A 20,565-nucleotide genomic window follows, 5' to 3' on the forward strand; every position below is an offset into this window, starting at 1 on the left:
GGTGGGGTGGTGAAAGTTGTTGTACCCTAAAATGTCTGACATGGTTAGTGCTCACCTTTATTTTTGTCCCTGCTGTACACTATGAAATTTAAGGTGTGTCCAATTTAAATGTTTCTTTTTAGATTGTAAGCTGTTTAGAGCAGGGCCCTTCTAACCATATTGCAAAGTGCTGTAAAAAATGTTGCAACATTAAATGCCAGTCAATATTTTGGGCAAAGTAAATGAATATACAAAATAGTGTTCCTATTGATATAAGATGTAGAATCTTTTTTTTTTTTTTTTTTTTTTTTCCCTTGTTGAGGATTAATAAAAATATTTTATAAGTGGAATGTATTGTTAAAACACCTTCCAATCTCTATTAAATTTACTTTGCTACAAAATAATTTTATTCTGCACTCATGCAAGTCATTAAATAGAGAAAAAAAAACTAAGAGCAAGCTTTTAACAGCTCCAATGCTGATTTTCAGGTTCCAATGATTTTTGCTATGGCCTAGGTAAACTATTGAACATATAACGTAAACTTAATCAGCACAAAAAAATCCCACAAATAATAAATATAATATAAATATAAGTGAAATACAAATATATAATTCTGTTGCTGCTTAAGGCCCCTTTCACACGGGCAGCTGTTCTGCCGCAGGAATCATGTTTATTTTTTTCTACAAAATTCAAGGCTCCAGGCACAGCGATCAGCTGCGTTTGCACAGTGCGTTTACCAGCGTTTACATGCGTTTACATGCGTTTTTATGCGGTTGCGTTTAACTGCAGTTTTTATTCCCATAGCAACCCTTTTATTTATTTATGTTTTTGTTCCCTGGAATGTACCCATGATGCATTGCAGTCCTCTATATTTAAACCTGTTTCTTTGTTCTCTGGCTGAGTGTGTGTTGGAGTTTTGCAGGAGTGGAGAGGAGTGCTGAGTTTTGTGCCAGTTTTTTTGAAAAATGAATGCAAATATGGGTAGTTTGCTTGCAATGCTCATTTTGCTGATGATGAGGATGAAGAGAAGAAGAGCGATCCAGAGTAGGCGACGTCCTCGTCGTTACTGGGTCCATCCCCTAACGTCTCAGCGCCTATCGATCGGCTACTTTGCCCTCATGTTCGGTGAGCTGAGGACTCATGGGGACAAGTTCCACAATTACACCAGGATGTCGGTGGCATGCTTCGATGAGCTGTTGGGACTTGTTAGAGGACGCCTGACCAGAACCACGACCAATATGCGAAGAAGCATTAGTCCAGAAGAACGGCTGTTACTTACGTTAAGGTAGGTTTTCCATATGTTGAACAAATGCTTAAATTCATGTACATGCAGGCTTAGGCAATATTGGCAATAGTGTGTGTGTATGTATGTATGTATATGTATATGTATATGTGTGTATATATATATATATATATATATATATATATATATATATATATATATATATATATATATATATATATATATATATATATATATAGATGAATCTATAACCTAATCTATATCACAACAGCGATTTTTCGCACATTACTCCCATTACCATTATTTTTTATCCTTGAAAACTATCTATCGTGCCTTGCACAGTCAGTTTTATTTTTTGCAAATAGGAAACGTCATCAAATTTCAGTAGTTTCTCATTATGTAGGTGAGCTCTGAACACAAAGGCAGAGTTTTGCATTAACAAGCAAGGTACCACCAAATAATATTTTGTACTAGACCAACCCACCACCAGGCTTCCTGTTTGGATGCCAGCACCTACTACCAGAGCCGAGGGATTTATCTTTGGGCTGCAATGTGTTAAAAGTCATCAGCTTATCTAGATGCTGATGTTTGTTACCATGTAGAACTCCATATGTATATTGATTTTTTTTTAAATTTTATTTATTTTACTATATTTTATATTTTCTGAATTGTTATCAATTTTGTATTGCAGATACCTTGCCACTGGTGCCAGTTTCACCTCCCTCCATCATCAATTTCTGATGGGAATTTCCACCGTATCCACCATTGTGCATGATACCTGTTACGTCATCTGGGAAGAACTGAGAACATCAGTCATGCCGGAGCCAACATCCAGTCTGTGGGAGGAAATAGCGGAGGAATTTTGGGAGAAGACCAACTTCCCAAACTGCATTGGGGCATTAGATGGGAAACACATCCGGCTCATCAAGCCTCCAAAATCCGGTTCCCGCTTTTTCAATTATAAGAAATACTTTTCTATTGTGCTTCTGGGACTCAGCGATGCAAATATGAAGTTCATCGCTGTGGATGTTGGAGCGTATGGGAGTTCTGGAGATTCGAGAATTTTCAGAAATTCCGTAATGGGGCGGCGTTTTCAACATGGCGAATTTCAGGTGCCACAGTCAAGGCCTCTCCCTGGTACTACTGGACCAGATCTTCCACTTGTAGTGCTGGGAGATGAGGCATTTGCCTTATCCACGCACCTGCTAAGGCCCTATACCAGGCATGGTCTCACTGCCAGGAGGCAAATTTTTAACTATAGACTCAGCAGAGCTCGAAGAATGGTGGAGTGCGCATTTGGCATTTGCGCTGCCAAATGGCGTGTTTTGATGACAGCCATGCATCTGGAAGTTGAGCATGCCGTCAATGTGGTTCTAGCGAGTTGTGTTCTCCACAATTTTTTGAGGGGTAAGGAGATCGTGGCCACCGAAACCCCTGTTTATGAGGAACCCATAGGTCCTGTTACTGGCACTCGTCCAAGTAATCAGGCCCTACAAGTCCGTGAACATTTCACTGATTATTTTTTGAGTGAAGATGGACAGCTGCCATGGCCTATGTATAAATTTTTAACCATTGTTGCATGTTTTTTTCATCACATATTTCAGGTTTTTGTGTCAGTTTTCACGTTTGCCTTAAATAAAGTAGTCGACAATTTTCAACAATTTAAATTGTTTTTATTTCTATCGTTTGCAATGCACAGGGTGTATTTAAAAAATTGAAAAACATTACAAAAACATTGAATGCTTGCAAGTATAGAAAAATGTTTTTTAATTCCTTTGGAATATATATATATAAAATCTCCTTTTAGTTTCAAGTATTGAATTTCAAGTGCAACAGATAACGAGTCCACAAAATATCCCCCACTACCCCCCGTAAAAAAAAAAAAGGTTACAGTATTCCTGAAGTGCTGTCAGGCCCCTTTCACACAGGGCAGATCAGTAATGATCCGTCCCGTGAAGATCCGCTTGGTCGGCAGGGATTGTTCCATTGTCCCCACTGAGCCGGTGGCAGACAGGGCTGTCCCGGCACACTGTGCCCTGTGAGCTCTCTGTTCTCTTCTATGGGGATCGGAAGAGCACGTACCATCTGTCCGTGTTCATCCAATCCGCTCTGCAGATGGCTAGAAAAATTGGATTTCCCTCCGTCTACAGAATCGGACAATTGCGGTGGCACCCGATATCGTCCGCCTCCGCAACAGTCCGATTCTGCAGACGGAGTAAAAACCTATTCTATCCGTCTGCAGAGCCGATCGGATGGACACAGACAGACAGTCCGTGCTCGTCCGATCACCATAGAGGAGAGTGGAGAGCTGACAGGGCGGTCCCTGCACAGTGTGCGGAGACCGCCCTGTCCGCAGCCGGCTCAGCGGGGACAACGGAGCAATCCCGCTGAGCGAGCGGATCATCACGGGGCAGATCATTACTGATCCGCCCCGTGTGAAAGGGGCCAAAGATGGGCACTGAGTGCGGTAAACAGTTCTGAAATATTTGGCTAGATGGAGAAAGTGCAAAAGATGTCGCCATGTACACTCCACTGTGTAGATGGGGTAATCTCCCACTGGGCCAAGTCTCTCAACCTAAACAATGCTAGCACCCAATCAGAAAGTTCAGGTATTGTGAGAGCAAGTGGGGCCAAGTAGCAACATGTATAAGCTTGGGACAGTGGGAGATTCTTCTGTGCGTACAGTTCAGTGTACATGGAGGAATCTGGGGTTTGTTGTAAACATTAGTTCGTGTAGGTAAAACATTAAGTAGTGTAGGTAAAACATTAAGTAACATTACACAACAAGAAAAATACAACCGTCATATCACTGCCATAGGAATACTATACGTTTTCATATATTGAATAATTAGGGTTACGCAGGGAAGAATGGCTTGGTTCACTGCCAACATCTATGGGTGATCCTGAATGGGAAGATGAGGGTGAAGACACTGGGTGTGGCTGCACATGCATCCTTTGGTAACCAGGATTAGACGGGTAAGATGTATACAGTGGTGGGGGTCCTACATAAGGGTTAATGGCAGATGTTGTGTCATGACACTGCTGACTGGGCATTGGTCTACTGAAAGACCCACTAGGTGAATTAAAACCCATAGCCCATGGCTGAAATTTAGGATATGGGCGTTGCTCTTTGCAAGCGGACACAATATACGTTAAATAGGCATGTATATCACCCCTGACCTCAGTGCGCTTATCTGCAGGAATCTCCCTGATTACACAAAGCAACATTCTTAAAAACATAACATCGGGGTCTGAGATGTTGAGGAATTCATCATCTTTTGCCTGGTTTTGTGATTGGTTTCTCATTTCTTCAATGATACGGTTGAACTGGATGGACTTGTGTCTTTTTTCAACCTGGCTAACTATGTAACTATGTAACTATGTAAATATTCCTCAAAAGGTGTCTCTTGTTGAGTACGTGTTCGACGGGTGGTAGTAGTAGACCGGACTCTCCTATCTGGATTTGCCTGCAATATTATAATATATAGATTATGCATCTGATACTGAGGTCACACTGAACAGCATATGATGGCTTGCACAAATATTGCAGCACCTGTTTAGAATAGATCACACACAGGTACTTGTTTTGTTGCAAAAACCTGATCTCACTGAAGACCTCCAAAGCCAGAAGAACAAGTCACACCTTGCCCAAAAAACAAGTCGTTGTTGTTTCTACAACATTTGTGCCAACACCAGCTGCCTTTTCAAAATGTAACGTCTTTTGTGGACAGAAATTGTGACATTTTTAAAATACATATCGCAGGTTCTTGAGTGGATGGATGATATTCTTGGGATGACACTGTTTCTGTGGTTTCTTGACTGGTGTCAGCGTCTCCTGATGGTGATGGCGACGAACTTTCGCGCCTTGCGCTTGCTCTCACAGGGACACTTGACACAGTTCTAGGTAACAATAAAGATTACACGTTTAAAAAAAAAGTGAACATGAATATGCCTTTAATGGTCACAAATCGCTAAGTAAAATAAATGGATATACTTACGTGCGCATCTCAGTGGTGCGCCTCAAAAAAGACAAAGCCTCTGCATGGGGGTTAGGCCTGCGACGAGTTGAGGGTGCTCCGCTTCTCTCTGCAGCCTTCTCTTCGTTGACTTCTTTTTTGTAACGGTCGCGCAGGGACCTCCAACGTGTATAAACCTCCTTTCCTGCAATATATAAAAAAAACATACAATGGCCTGGTCATTAGGGGGTAAAATCTTTACTAGGATGCATGTGTACCCTGCTGCATAGACACAACAAACCTTGCACTCACCTCGGTTATCCTGTTCAGTTGCAGACATCTCGTCCCAGTTCGGTGTGACATATTTGTAGACTTCTTCCCACTTTGCTCTCTTCAGCACTCGGTCTGCATATCCTGGGCTATCTGAGTCCCATAACTCTGGTCGGGCTTGCACCAGTGCGATGATGGCCTCGTGTGAGATGTCTCTTGCCGCCATGCTGTCTTCTCCCCTTTCATCCCTCTCAACTTCCTGTGTCATTTCCCAGGTACACCTGCTGTATAGGATGTGCTTCCGGGTTTTTTTTTTTCTTCTTTCACGCTGCTGGCCGCAATTGACACAAAAGACTGCGATTACCTGCGGTTATGTGCTTATAGCTGCGCTACATCGCACCTGGACGCATACAATTCTATTTTTTCTATTCGCACCGAACCGCATGTAACGAAATCGCCGCTAAACGCTGTGTGTGAATGGGGCCATAGGAAAGCATTGTGTGCTTTTAGCTGCGGTAGAAATGAAGAAAATCCGCAGCTAAAAGCACCATTCTATCCGCCCGTGTGAAAGGGGCCTTAAACGCAAAAATATTTGCACTCGCTTCATTTTAAATAGAAACTAGTTTATAGTGCAGTGCAACTGGCGACAAACTCACAAATACTAAAGTGAATGTGTATAAATATAAAACAATGTATCATTAAATCCTCAAAAACTAAAAATAGCTACATACAAGATTAAATAACAGTGAAATTCAGTCTAAGCAAAATAAACAAGTGATAGCTCAGCAATTCATGTGCTAAAAATGAGGTAAACCAGGGGGCGTGTCCTGACATGAACGGCGGTGGACGTCTTTACTGAGAGCTCCAGATACCCGCTGAGCAATCCGTTGCTATCCGCTCTCTTAAACACCAACACCGGACACAAAAGCACTACCAGCCTTATCAGCTTAACCTTCTGCAGTGTCCTAGGCGTTTTTTTTTTTAAGAATAGCTGTCCGAGAACACTCGAAATTCGCTGCCTCTGGACACTCGCAGCCGCCGCCATCTTGCCATCTCCAGGCCTCCCGCAGAACCTTCATTGTAGCAGCTTTGAGAGGTAAGGGACCTCCACCCATCCCCACCTACTTATCTGGGACATCCCAGAGGCTGTGCCGAATCTCCAGGACATCCGCGGAGGCCTGGCCTGGTGCGGCCTAGCGAGGTCTGAGAATCCCCAGTGTTCCCCTGAGACCGCCACCCCACGGGAGTGCTTCACAGCCCATCTGGCCCACCTTCGGAGGCGTGGATCTTTGCTTAATCGCCCATCTAAGGCCCTGTTATAATGGTGTGTGCTGCCAGATACTGCCTAACTGTACTGAGCCATCCAATGGCACTAACTACACCATCTTTAATGTCTCGGAAGGTAAAGACCTCCTGGTGAAGTTGGGACTTTTGGATGTGGTCGCAGAGGCAAGACCTACTACTCCCCATGTTTCACCTAACTGGGCTACCCCTGCAACACATCGAGATCAAAGAAGATTAGCGACAATCCTTCAGAAATATGGATGCCTGAAGAAGCTGTCTCATTCCCTTGGTTAACTTGTTTTCCTGGGGGGGGCAGTTTTTTGCTCCCTACAATGCAATTACTTTTGTTTTTATGTATCGCGTGATTTTATATATTTTTTTAAGTTCTGTCTATCAGAATTTTTTCAATAAACCATCATTGGTTGTATTTCACCATCCGAGGCGTTTTTTATGTTTTTTGTCCCTTTTATGGTGAACCCTCACGAGACTTCTGGCACCAAGTTCTACAGCAATTATGGTACAGAAACTCTATTCATCTGCCCCACCTGGATACCGTAAGGAATCCCAAGAGGAAAATATCACCTGGCCGGTGTACTGGGGTGAGTGGCTGGAGCCCCACCATAAGCTCGTAAGACACACTACTATATGGTGGATGTGTCCAACTTATCTGGTAAGAGTATCTACCTTCTCTACTTGCCTATAATCTATTTGCAAGAGGCTTTGAAGTCTGAGAACGTGACAAGATACTCAGCCTTGAATGCCATCGGAGGACTTTAACAAAGCTCTAGATGCACCAGAGTGATTAATTTTGGGACTGCTCTCAAATATTTTGTAGACTCTTTCATTTACTCGTTTGTTTGTCAGATATACACATTTTTTCACCTATTGAGATAGGTGCCTTTAAGCGCTGCACTAATTTATATATGTAACTTGTTTTCCTGTCTTTTAAAATACAACATCAAAGAAAAGACAGGAACTGAAACGAGATAAAGTTCAGGGATTTCTACTTACTTTATCAAGTTAAACGCAAGGTTATTCAAATTTTGGAAGGTTGCAAGTTAATTTGGCAGCTCAAAATAAATAGTTGATATACCCCTGCGGAGGGACACTTGTTGGTATTTTATATTACCTCTCATATGAAGTTATATTTTCTTTTGTTTTTCATTTTTTCAATACATGACACCCTGCATGCACATACTTTTTCTGTTTTACAGAATCTTTGCTGAGGTACATCTGCTCCATCTCAGTTAGTTTGCCCCCCTACTTGCAATGGGTTCCCAAAATATGGTTCAGTCTGCAGCGTTTCTTACACAACTGATCATGTTATCTGTTATTTTTATAGATAGGGCTCCCTTTGTGAGTTTTGGACAATTTTGTCCACACCAAAATGTTTTTTGGTCAGGTGGTGTCCCACACCCTGACTCTTTACCTTATAGAAAATGTTTTTACAAGTTATATTATATTAGAAGGTCATCCACAGTAAATCTACATTTAAGGTCGTTATGTTTGTTTATGTTGTACACAAGGTACAAATTGCACTATACCATAGAAACAAATCGTTTTATCTCTTTCACAGGTCCTACAATAATCCTAAGGTTGTTAGGAATGATGACAATTGTAATTCTGTATCTTTATGCATGTGTGCTGTGCCCTGGGCCTCGTGAATTTTTTCTATCACCCTATAACTACTACAGTTTCCCACCACCTGTTCAATGGGGCTTAGGGTGATTTCTCACAATGCCCAGAGCATTAACTCTTCTCAAAAGAGGAAAAAGGCTTTCCATCACTACAAGAGATTAGGGGCTGACATGATTCTGTTGCAGGAAACTCATTTTGCAACAGATGAACATCCTACGTTTTTGACAACGGTTACAGTCAAATCTATTGCACAACATATAACACTAAATCTAGAGGCGCAGCAATCTTTATAAGGAACAGTGGTATTTGAGACCCAAAGTGTTTTCAAAGACCCAGACAGTCGATATTTGATTTTAAAAGGCTCAATAAAAGGACGATTGGTCACCATTGCCTCAATATATGCTCCTAATGATGCACAAACAAGCTTTTTTTTCAAAATTCTTTGAAACCTTAGATTTCATTCCACACACTTAATAGTAGGGGCGATTTTAACCTAGCTGCACATTCAGCACTGGACATAAGTAGAGTAGTTACATCCTCCAAAGCATTCCCTAAATCACTAAATCGATCATTACACAACCACCAACTAGTAGATGCATGGAGAGCTCATAATGTAGGTATAAAAGCCTACACATTCTACCCACATGATAGCTATGCACGGATTGATTATATTTTTTATATCCCAATCTTATTAGCCAATTATTCAAAAGCAGAGATGCACCCATGTCCCTGGTCAGACCATCATATAATTTCCTTCAACACCTCACATATAGGCCTAGCAACAACAACACATAATTGGCGAATAAATGATTCCCTGCTCACTGACCCAACAATCTCTCAAGAAATCTTATCTCACCTTGAACAATACTTTGAAGTTAACATAGCACCAGACATGCCACCCACAACATTATAGATGGCACATAAGGCGGTCATGAGAGGCCACTTGATAAATATTGCCTCAACCAAAAACAAATCTAAACTCTCTGATATCCAGATCTCTTGTATCATAGGAACAACCAAAACCCCTCTAGTGATTTTTTTAAACAAATTCAAGAAAAACGCACAGCCTTAGACTCATTACTTACATCAGATACAGAAAAAGCCTTTAAGCCTTTTACACACGATCGGCGAATCTGTCGGAATGTGTCCTATCGGACCGTGTTGTCGGATAATCCGACTGTGTGTGGTATGCATCGGAATGTTTCCGTCAGACCCAAATTTCCAACTTGTTGGAAATATTTCCCGACCAACTGGTTCGATCGGACATACTCCGATCATGTGTAGAGAATTTTGATCGGACCAAGTGCCACGCATGCTCAGATCAAATTCCTACATCAAAGCTATTGGCTACTAGCCTGAATGTAGTCCCATCGCAACGAAATTACGTCATCACGTTCTGAAAGATCGGATTTTTCGACAACTTAGTCCGACCGTGTGTATGCAACAGTTTCGGACAAGATCTGACGGGCAAAATCCGACGGATTTGGTTGTCGAAATCTCCGACCGTGTGTACAGGAGCTAAGATGGTCTAAAGCCAGATTCTTGCTTAATAGCAATTCATACTCAACCATGTTTTCCAGAAAACTAAATCAAACAACAAAACCTCCTCACACCTATAAATTAAGAACTCATCAGGCAACTTAGTATCCCTTCCCAAAGAAGTTATGAACATATTTTTAGACTTCTACAAAAAGCTTCTCTCTACTCCCCCCCCCCCCCCCCCCCCAATCCCCACCTAAACAATCTACCCTGAATTGGCTTAATGATATTACCCTGCCCATTCTATCTAACCAACAAATAGAAATGCTCAACGCTCCCTGCACAGACATAGGAATTAATAGAATTATAAGCTTGTTAAAAACCTCTACAGCTCCAGGCCCTGAAGGATACTCCTCATCTTATTATAAAAAAATATGCCTCCACATTAACCCCACACCTTACAAAATTATACAATCATATCCTACAACTAAACCAATTCCAATCAGAAATACTCCTAGCAAACATGTTCCTTCTTCCCAAACCAAATAAAGATCATTCCATCCCACAAAACTATCGCCCAATTTCAGTCATTGATAATGATCTTAACCACTTGCCGCCCGCCCTATAACAAATTGACGGGGGCAAAATGGTTTCATAATCCTGATCGAACGTCATATGACGTGATCAGGATTATGAGCCGCTGCGCGCCCCTGGGGGCGCGCATCGCGGCGATCGTTGTTGCGGGGTGTCAGTCTGACACCCTGCAACTACGATCTCGGTAAAGAGTCTCCGACGGAGACTCTTTACCACATGATCAGCCGTGTCCAATCACGGCTGATCACAGTGTAAATAGGAAAAGCCGGTGATCGGCTTTTCCTCACTTGCGTCTGTCAGACTTAAGTAGAGGAGAGCCGATCGGCTGCTCCTCTGACAGGGGGGGGTCTGTGCTGATCGATTATCAGCACAGCCCTCCCGAGGATGCCCACACTGGACCACCAGGGACGCCACCAGACCACCAGGGATGCCCAGGACAAGGTATGCCACCCTAGACCAACAGGGACCTGGAATCAGTGCCACAATGGATGCCAATCAGTGCCCATAATGGATGCCAATCAGTGCCCACAATGGGCATCACTGATTGGCATGCATTATTGTTTGGCACTGATTGGCATCCATTAGTACAGTATATTATAATACAATGCCGCCTATCAGTGCCCATCTGTGCCGCCTATCAGTGCCCATCTGTGCCGCCTATCAGTGCCCATCCATGCCACCTATCAGTGCCCATCCATGCCCACCTGTGCCACCTACTCATGCCCACCTGTGCCGCCTACCCATGCCCACCTGTGCCGCCTACCCATGCCCACCTGTGCCGACTAACCCATGCCCACCTGTGCCGCCTATCCATGCCCATCCATGCCAATCAGTGCCAATTTGTGCCACCTATCAGTGCCCATCTGTGTCGCCCATCAGTGCCACCCATCAGTGCCGCCTATCAGTGCCCATCAGTGCCGCCTATCAGTGCCACATATCAGTGTCCATCAATGCCACCTCATCAGCGCCACTTCATTGGTGCCACCTCATTGGTGCCCATCAGTGCCGCCTTATCATTGCCCATCAGTGTAACCCCATCAGTACCCATCAGTGAAGGAGAAAACTTACTTATTTGCAAAGTTTTGAAACTGAAACAAAAAAAAACATATTTTTTTCTAAATTTTCGGTATTTTTTTATTTGTTTAGCAAAAAATAAAAACCGTAGAGGTGATCAAATACCACCAAAAGAAAGCTCTATTTGTGGGAAAAAAATTATAAAAATTTCATTTGGGTACAGTGTAGCATGACCGCGCAATTGTCATTCAAAATGCGACAGCGCTGAAAGCTCAAAATTGGTCTGGGCAGGAAGATGTTTAAGTGCCCGGTATTGAAGTGGTTAAAATATTTGGCCGAATACTAGCTGCAGTTATTTCCCCACTAATAAAACAGGATTCTTCCTGAACAGACAGATAACGGATAACATAAGACTGACTACAAACATCATTCAAGACTCTAACCAACACTCTAAATCTACACTCCTACTCAGTCTTGATATCCACAAAGCCTTTGACAGCGTCAGCTGGTCATACTTAGACACACTACTCCCTAGATACGGCATAAACAGAGCATTCTTACACGGTTTCAAAGCCCTCTACCATAACCCACAAACACGCATCAAGCTCCCTGGCAACAATTCTGACTTTTCCCTCTAGGCTAGTGCACCAGGCAAGGATGCCCACTTTCCACGCTTCTTTTTGCCCTGGCAATAGAGCCCCTCGCCTGTGCGATTAGAAACAACACAGATATTAAATGATACACTAAATGGTCCAAGGAATTCAAACAAAGTCTCTATGCCGATGACGTCCTTCTCTTTTTAACAGATCCCCTCATCTCCTTACCAAATCTGACCAAAATATTGGACATTTTTTATGACTTGACTGGCTTAAGTGTAAATTTATCTAAATGCTCAGCCCTACCTATTAATATCCCACCAGCCTTAATGACACTCGAGGACAAATTTCCATTCAATTGGTGCACTCATTTAGATACCTAGGAATTCATACAACACCCTCTTACAAATCAATGTTTCACGCTAATTACCCACCAACATTTAACAACATCAAAAATATAATGAAAATATGGTCATCATACCAAATATCATTCTCGGGAAGAATAGTGGCAACAAAAATGGTTATACTACCCAAAATTTTATTCCTCTTCAGGGCCCTTCCTCTTACATTACCCAAAAACACGTTGGATTCTCTCAAAAGAGAAATCAAAAAATTTATTTGGCAAAACAAAAAACCAAGGTTTAGTTACTCCTTAATGTTTAGGCCTCAACTAAAAGGAGGTCTAAACATTCCAAATTTATGGATTTATTATCTGTCAGCCAGATTCACCCAACTAGCACAATGGTATGCCCCAGCCTCCCAAATCCCCTGGCTTCTGTTCGAAGAACAGTCAGTCCTCCCATACCACCTACAAGGACTACTCTGGTCCAAGTCTATCTCACCACAGAAAATAAGACCGTTAAATATAATTGTAACACATACCCTACAACTGTGGAACAGACAAAATACCAAATTCAACATGTCCTTCAACATCCCTCCCCTAGCATCCTTTCTAGGAGACCCTCACTTCATTTCCTTAGATAATAATCAAGACTCATTAACAATATGGAAACTTCATAATCTAATAAATTTTAAAAGCACTTGCCCATAACAATTAATTTTACTCTTTCACTGAACTACAAACAAAATAAGATCTTGCACCTACAGAACATGAAAATGATATGAAAATAAAACACTTCTACCAAAAACACTACTCACTCACAATTCAAACAGATTTTTTATTTCCTCCACGAAACAAAGGATTAATTTCCATAATGTATAAAAATCTAAACAAATTCAATATGCTTGAAAAATCACACCACATGCTACAATGGGAATCAGACCTAAACGTTTCATTGTCACCCGAACAAGGGGACACCATATTTGATAACTTACACAAATGCACCAAAACTACCACCATCAGGGAATCTGCCACCAAACTGCTCTATAGGTGGTATCTTACCCCTGCCAAACTCAACTCATTATACCCATGAACATCTCCTCTGTTTCAGAGGCTGTCCCACACACGGAACACTACTACATATATTTTGGGATTGCCCCCTTCTAAAAAACATTTGGCACAATGCTAATCTCATGATTGATCGAATCTCAGGCAGAAAGATCCCACTAACTCCCCAAATGTGCCTTTTATTCTCCCCCATACAAGATATACCAATAGCAAGTTCTAGACTAATCCATAATCTATTTATCTCTATCCACTGGTACATTGCTTTCAACTGGCGTTCATCCAACATACCATGGCCTCAGGTTCTCAACCGCATGGCAAACCTCAAATTATCAGAAAGAATACACCACACGTTATATGACACCATGCATATATACCAAAAAAATGGTCTCTATGGGAGACCTCACTACTGGTGTAATGTTCACTACTGTTATTTTACTTAAGCACATCTACAGATCCTTCCCTGTAAATGTTATATAGATTTATAACGAAATGTATATATATTGTCATATGATATGCCCTTATTCAGTTACAATGCATCTCCTAATTGAATCTCTCACTTGTATACTGTCAAAATCTTGTACTATGACCTTACCCATAAAAAAAAAAAACTTTTGTAAACAAAAAAAATCAAGTAAACCAAAGAAGGAAAAAATGGAAAAACAATATTTCGTATTGCAAACAAGTGATAGATCAGTAGTTCATGGGTTAATAATCAAAGAATGCTGTGATCCTCCACCTCCGTGATTAATAATATAGCAGTATTCATAAATACCCTCCAACAAATGAATGGCCACTCACCTCATACTTAGACCCCTGTTTTACCAGTGGGTCTAAGTAAGCAGTTCCCAAGTGGCAATGAATTCAGGTAAATGCTTTCGCTTCGCTCCTACACCTCCTTTCGGTGCGGCATAGTCTCATACAGGAGTATATGTAAATAATCAAAGGAGATCTAATGCTCTCTGTATGCATTTTAAAGGGGTTGCAAACCCTCTGGGTCACAGGAGTGCAATTTGTTTTGCACTCCTGTGACCCTTTTTTGAGGCAGCGCATCATCCCGACTTCTGAAGTCTGGATCTGTCAGCTGCCTGGACTGATGGCAGTTTCACCATCTCAGCGAGCCACTGAGACAGCCGTTTCCCGCCACTCCACAGCTCACCGCTCCAATGTGCGTGGAGGAGCAGAGAGGAGAGATGCTGACTGACAGGCAGCATCTCTCCGCTCAGGAAGGAGTGAGAACCGAGCCATCAGCAGTGTTCGGTGACTCGGTTCTCAGTGCCGGGAACAGCTGAAGCATCAGTCTGATGCTGCATCCACCTAGGTAAGTATATAAAAACAGAACAAAAAAAACATACTTCTCTTTTAATGCATTCTATGCATTAAGGTGAAAAACCTCCTTTAGGGTAGCAGCCCCCAATAACCCCTGTTCTTTCCAGCATTGGGGACGAGCACACCCACTCCAGCTGGTGTCTCAGGTCAAATTCAGTGATGCAGGAGCCAAGGAGGTGGGGGCGAGTCCTGCTGTCTGTGTCAATGGATGCATCAGCAGGACTTGGGAGCATGCCTGCAGGAGTGTCCCCATGGAAGCGCTTCCCCGTGGGGGCACTTGATGCAGGGAGGAGCCAGATGTGCAGCGGGGGAGCCCAGAAGAGGAGGATCTGGGCCAGGAGGTAAGTATAACAGGTTTGTTATTTAAAAAAAACAAAGCTTTACAATCACTTTAATATCAAATAAAAAGAGGTAGCACACTCACAAAAAAGGCACTGAACCGTGCTGGTGTGTTAGACAGATGGCATATTCCCAATATGCTTCAGCAGGAATAGCGATGACTACAAGATGGTGACTGAGGGTTTGGCTCTTAATCCCAGATGCGGGTCATCCTGGGTGTGGACTTCATCAGTGGTGACCCTAGATAATTCTAGGTAGAAATCTGATCAACACAGTGGCTTAGAGGTTAGTGCTCTGATCTAGCAACAGTCAGGTCATGGGATAAAATTTCACCTATACGGTGGCCGGCTGCAGAGCTAGATGGATGTGTGAGAGCTGAGCTCCTCTCCTCACAGACAAACAGTGGCTAATAGCGACTTTCCAGAGGGGGTTTTCACCCCAAAACCGAGTGATCTGCACACCACAGCATTGATGAATATGGCCAGGAAAAGAAAAGACCTCAGGAAGCCCCAGAAACTGACAGATTTTGTTTCATGACAGACACACGGAGGTAGGCAAGATGGCACCGGCCATTCATCCACCCCGGCCCACAACACACACTCCACCCCTGCTAACTCTGCATCTGTCAGCAAAAATAGTGGGTCCCCAGACAGCCAGCAATTCTACCCTAATACCCCTCAGTCTGCAAGCCCAGCTAAAGCCAAATTCCAGATGGATGGCTCTGGATGCAGCCCCACTAGAGTGCTGCCTAACAGCATAGAGGTGCTCCTAATGAATAATCAGCCAGTTATGGGCACAGTGCTTAAAGCCATGTTACTGTCCCTAAGGAGCTCAATCTATACCATCAAAAAATTGGTTTTGTTCTGTACGAAAAAAAAATTGTATTTTGTAATTCGTGTACGAATTTACATTTGGATTCGTACGAAATACAAATTTTTGTTAGGTTTGTAAACTTTTCATTAAAATAACAAAAGTTTGTTATGATGAATTCTTCATTATGAGGGGCTCCCACCATCCCAGTGCTGTGCTGACTTCCTGGGTTTTTAACCTTTTAGTTTCATGAACTTTTCGTAAAAATAACAAATGTTCGTTATTAGGAATTTATCATTATGAGGAGTCCCCAGCATCCCTGTGCTGAGTACCCAGGTCTGTACACCCGCTGTGCCCATTATGAGGGGTTCCCACCATCCCTGTGCTGAGCTCATGGGCCTGTACACCTGTTGTGCCCATTATGAGGTGTTCCCACCATCCCTGTGCTGAGTTCCCGGGTCTGAGTATACACTCGCTGTGCCCATTATGAGGGGTTCCCACCATCCCTGTGCTGTGCTGACTTCCTCTGATTGGTGAACAAAACACCAGTCACAATTCTGTTAATTTGGATCTGAAATTCCGAAATTCGTTAACAAAATTTTGTATTTCATATGAAATTCGTAAGCATAGAAATTCCCATAGGGTTCCCACCATCCCTGTGCTGGCTTCCTGGGGTTTTACCTTTTTGGTTTCATTAACTTTTCATAACAATTACGAATTTTCGTTATGATGAATTTATCATTGAGGGGTTCCCACCATCCCTGTGCTGTGCTGACTTCCTGGGTTTTTAACTTTTAGGTTTGTTAACTTTTCATAACAATTACGAATTTTCGTTATGAATTTGGATCCGAAATTCGTAAACAAAATTTTATATTTCGTACGGAATTCATATGCATAAAAATTTGTATTTTGGATTTGTACAAAACTAATCGCAAATGTCTACTGACATGATGTCTTGCATGCAAAAGTTCAATAAGGAGATACAGGCTGTATAATCCAGAGTGGGGCACATTGAAAACAAGATGGGTGAGTTTGAAGATACTGTGAACGATTTGGTAGATACCCATGATAAAAAAGAGTAAGGTAAAGGTAATAGAAGGCCTCAAATCTAAAATGGTTTACATGGAGGACAGAAGTAGAAGGAACAATCTAAAAATCAGAGGGATCCCAGAATCTGAGTCTGTACAGCAAGGAGACCTGCGTGAGTACTCCACCAGTCTGTTTAAAGAAATCTTTCCTGACCTGACGAATCTAGATGTGATCATAGACAGGATCCATCACCTGCCTAAACCTTCAAACCTCCCCGTTCAGATCCCTAGGGATGTAATACTATGGTTACATTTTGACCATGCAAAAGAAAAATTAATGTCTGCAATGTGCAGATCTATCGCAATACACTCTCCAAAAAAGAAGAAGCCTCACTACAATTGCCAAAGCCCTCAGGAATCCTAGTATCAACTACAGATGGAGCTTCCCCACAAAAATCATGGTTACCAAAGAGGGTCATAACTTCACCATAGACTCCCTGGAAAAGGGTCTGTCCCTGCTCAAAGAATGGCAGATACTTCCAGAGCCTGTCAGCAGGCATGAAATCCCCTAGGAGCATTCCCCATGCAGATACTGGATGGCAAAAGGTAACAGCTAAAATGTTAAAAGGCATAGAATACCTGGAAAGCTAATAAGTTTTATCTTCTGTTCTATGGGGAGAGTAGCCTCTCTAGGTTCACAAATGCACCCCCCGATACTACTTGAGCAGCAAAATGTTGCATATGGGTATGCAATACCCATACTTGGATCACAATATTCACTTGACAAGTTTAAACATGTTATTCAAAGTTCAAATTTTTATGTTCATAGTCAGTTTTATTTTTCTTCTTGTTATATTTCACCAGCACAGCCAGACTGTAAAGATGCCTGCACTTCCAAATGTGAGTACAACAAACCTCTGGCCTGCTCTAGCGCTTAAAAATACAATCTATGCCAGCTCTGACCACTTGAGGGAACTCTCCACACACAAGAACTTACATGAACACAATGTCAAACATCTAAACCTACTTTGTCCACATGGGGGTGACATTTCTTTCTATAAATACCAAAGGACTTAATAATCACGTCAAGTCAAGCGTAAGTCATTATGGAAGGAAGCTCAACAATTTAAAAGCGATGTGCTCAGGAAATGCATTTTAATAGTTCACCCCCCCAAAAATGCACAAATAAACAGTTCCCACATATCTTTACTGCAAACACAGATTCAAAAAAAGAGGAGTTCTTATTGCAATAAGGTAAACTGTCTCATTTCAACTCCATGAAGGGACTGCAGCCCTACAAGGATGGTTCATACTATTAATTTGTGATATCAACTCCTCCACGTACACTATTGTGAACCTTTACGCCCCGAATTCCAACCAAATATGCTTTATTAACAAAACTTTTCAGAAGATACGGGCCTGTCAAAAAGGAGCCCTGGTGATATGTGGGGACTTCAACCTTATCCCAGACTCACACCTTGATTCCACTTCTATCCCCATCAGAAAAACCCAAACACTTCAAAACATTATACATCAGCAAAACATATTTGATGCCTTCAAGCAGGGGAACAATACTTCACTTTTTTTTCTTCACCACACAGGTCATACTCACGAATTGATCTATTCCTAGTAGTTCAATGAACCTTGTCCAGAACTGTAGCAGTATCCATAAATGATATTACATGGTCAGATGTAGTGCTGACAATCAGTGACTCGTTTTCCTCGAACCCTATTCCTCGAACATCTGGAGAGTTTTACAGGAAAAACCTACTAAAACTATATTGGAACAACATTTAATGCAATATTTTAGTGATAATGTGAATTCTGTGGATGATAAGTTTACATTGTGGAATGCCCATAAGGCATTCATGAGGGGTATCTTTATTAAACTGGGGGCAAGGAGGAAGAGGCAGCACCAACAGCAAATACAGGATCTCACAAACACAATTCACAACTTAAAAATCAGTAATCAACAAAAAACCCACACTCTCAATTTCTAAACAATTATCCCAAAACCGTTATGATCTTCGATTGCTGCTATTGGGAAATTTTGGAAAGTCTACTAGATGTCTAAATATGAACTATTATGTAAATGGTAACAGGGCAGGGAAAATCCTAGCACAATGCTTACAGGGCTGCAGGTACAAAACCAAGATACCATACACCCAACACCCAATTACCAGGGGTGTATCAAGGGGTTGGCGAAACCGGTGCCGGCCGGGGGCGCAGGACGAGAGGGGGGCGCAAATTGGCAGGGTCCTACACCCTCCGCCACCCTTTCACCCACTTCCAGCACGTGTAGTCCCTCCTCCTCCCCCGGGCCCACCACACTTCCCCGTCGCCGCTTTAAGGCAGCCGCATCTAGCTGTTTGGCAGCGCTGGCTGGGCGGGGGTCTCACGCTGCAACCCGATTGGCCCCAGCTCTTCTCGTTCTCCTGGGCACGGGCCAGCTCTGCCCCTGGCCCTTGAACTGTGCAGCGCGCCCTCCTGGGAGAGAAGAAGAGCGGGGGGTGATGGCGGAGCGGAGGGTGTCTTGGTGGCAAGACATGCTGGCTGCTGAAGGTGAGAAGCTGGGCTGTGTGTGCGGTATGGAGGAAGGAGGAGGAGATGTCCTACAACATGTGTCTGTATGTGATTGTGTGTGACTGCAGAGACATGACATCATAGGACACATCATTGTTCATTGTAGTGTTAGTGGTCAGTGTGTAGTGGGGGGGTGTAGTGGTCAGTGTATAGTGTAGTGGGCAGTTTAGTGGTCAGTGGGGTTTGTAATGGGCTATGCAGTGTTCAGTGGGGTGTGTAGTGGTCAGTGGGGTGTATAGTGGGTAGTGTAGTGGCCAGTGGGATGTATAGTGGCCAGTGGGGTGTATAGTGGCCAGTGTGTAGTGTAGTGGCCAGTGTGTAGTGGTCAGTGGGGTGTTTAGTGTAGTGGTCAGTGGGGTGTGTAGTGGTCAGTGTGTAGTGTAGTGGTCAGTGGGTGTGTAATGGGTAGTGGGTAGTGGCTAGTGTGTAGTAGGCTGTGTAGTGGCCAGTGTGTAGTGGCCAGTGGGGTGTGTAGTGGTCAGTGTGTAGTAGGGGGTGTAGTGGTCAGTGTATAGTGTAGTGGTCAGTGGGGTGTGTAATGGGCTATGTAGTGGTCAGTGGGGTGTGTAGTGGCCGGTGTGTAGTGGTGATTGTTCAGTGTAGTGGTCAGTGTGTAGTGGTCAGTGGGGTATGTAGTGGGCAGTGTAATGGTCAGTGGGGTGTGTAATGGGCTATGTAGTGTTCAGTGGGGTGTGTAGTGGTCAGTGGGTAGTGTAGTGGGCAGTAGGGTGTGTAGTGGGCAGTGGGGTGTGTAGTGGCCAGTGTGTAGTGATGAGTGTGTAGTGGTCATTGGGCAGTGTAGTGGTCAGTGGGGTGTGTAGTGGGCAGTGGGGTGTGTAGTGGCCAGTGTGTAGTGATGAGTGTGTAGTGGTCAATGGGGTGTGTAGTGGGCAGTGTGTAGTGGGCAGTGGGGTGTGTAGTGGCCGGTGTGTAGTGGGCAGTGTAGTGTTCAGTGTGTAGTGATGAGTGTGTAGTGGTCAGTGGGGTGTGTAGTGATGAGTGTGTAGTGGTCAGTGGG

General features: G+C 43.0%; 2 protein-coding genes across 32 annotated transcripts in view; both read right to left on the reverse strand.

The window, feature by feature from the left end:
• The window catches only part of LOC143934091 (neurexin-2-like), a 3,463,823-nt gene that overhangs the window by 689,243 nt on the left and 2,754,015 nt on the right, over positions 1-20,565 (reverse strand). The gene's annotated exons all lie outside the window — the stretch shown is intronic.
• Positions 4,927-6,044, reverse strand: LOC143941250 (uncharacterized). The gene is made up of 3 exons (XM_077463292.1): positions 5,491-6,044; positions 5,221-5,383; positions 4,927-5,122 (listed from the first exon to the last, which is right to left on the reverse strand). Exons 1-3 carry the CDS (start codon positions 5,714-5,716, stop codon positions 4,927-4,929), a joined length of 585 nt encoding a protein of 194 aa, XP_077319418.1. The 5' UTR covers positions 5,717-6,044.

The sequence above is a fragment of the Lithobates pipiens genome, unplaced genomic scaffold, assembly GCF_037356315.1.
Source record: "Lithobates pipiens isolate NorthernLeopardFrog02 unplaced genomic scaffold, aLitPip1_a1.2 Scaffold_10, whole genome shotgun sequence".
NCBI lineage: Eukaryota > Metazoa > Chordata > Amphibia > Anura > Ranidae > Lithobates > Lithobates pipiens.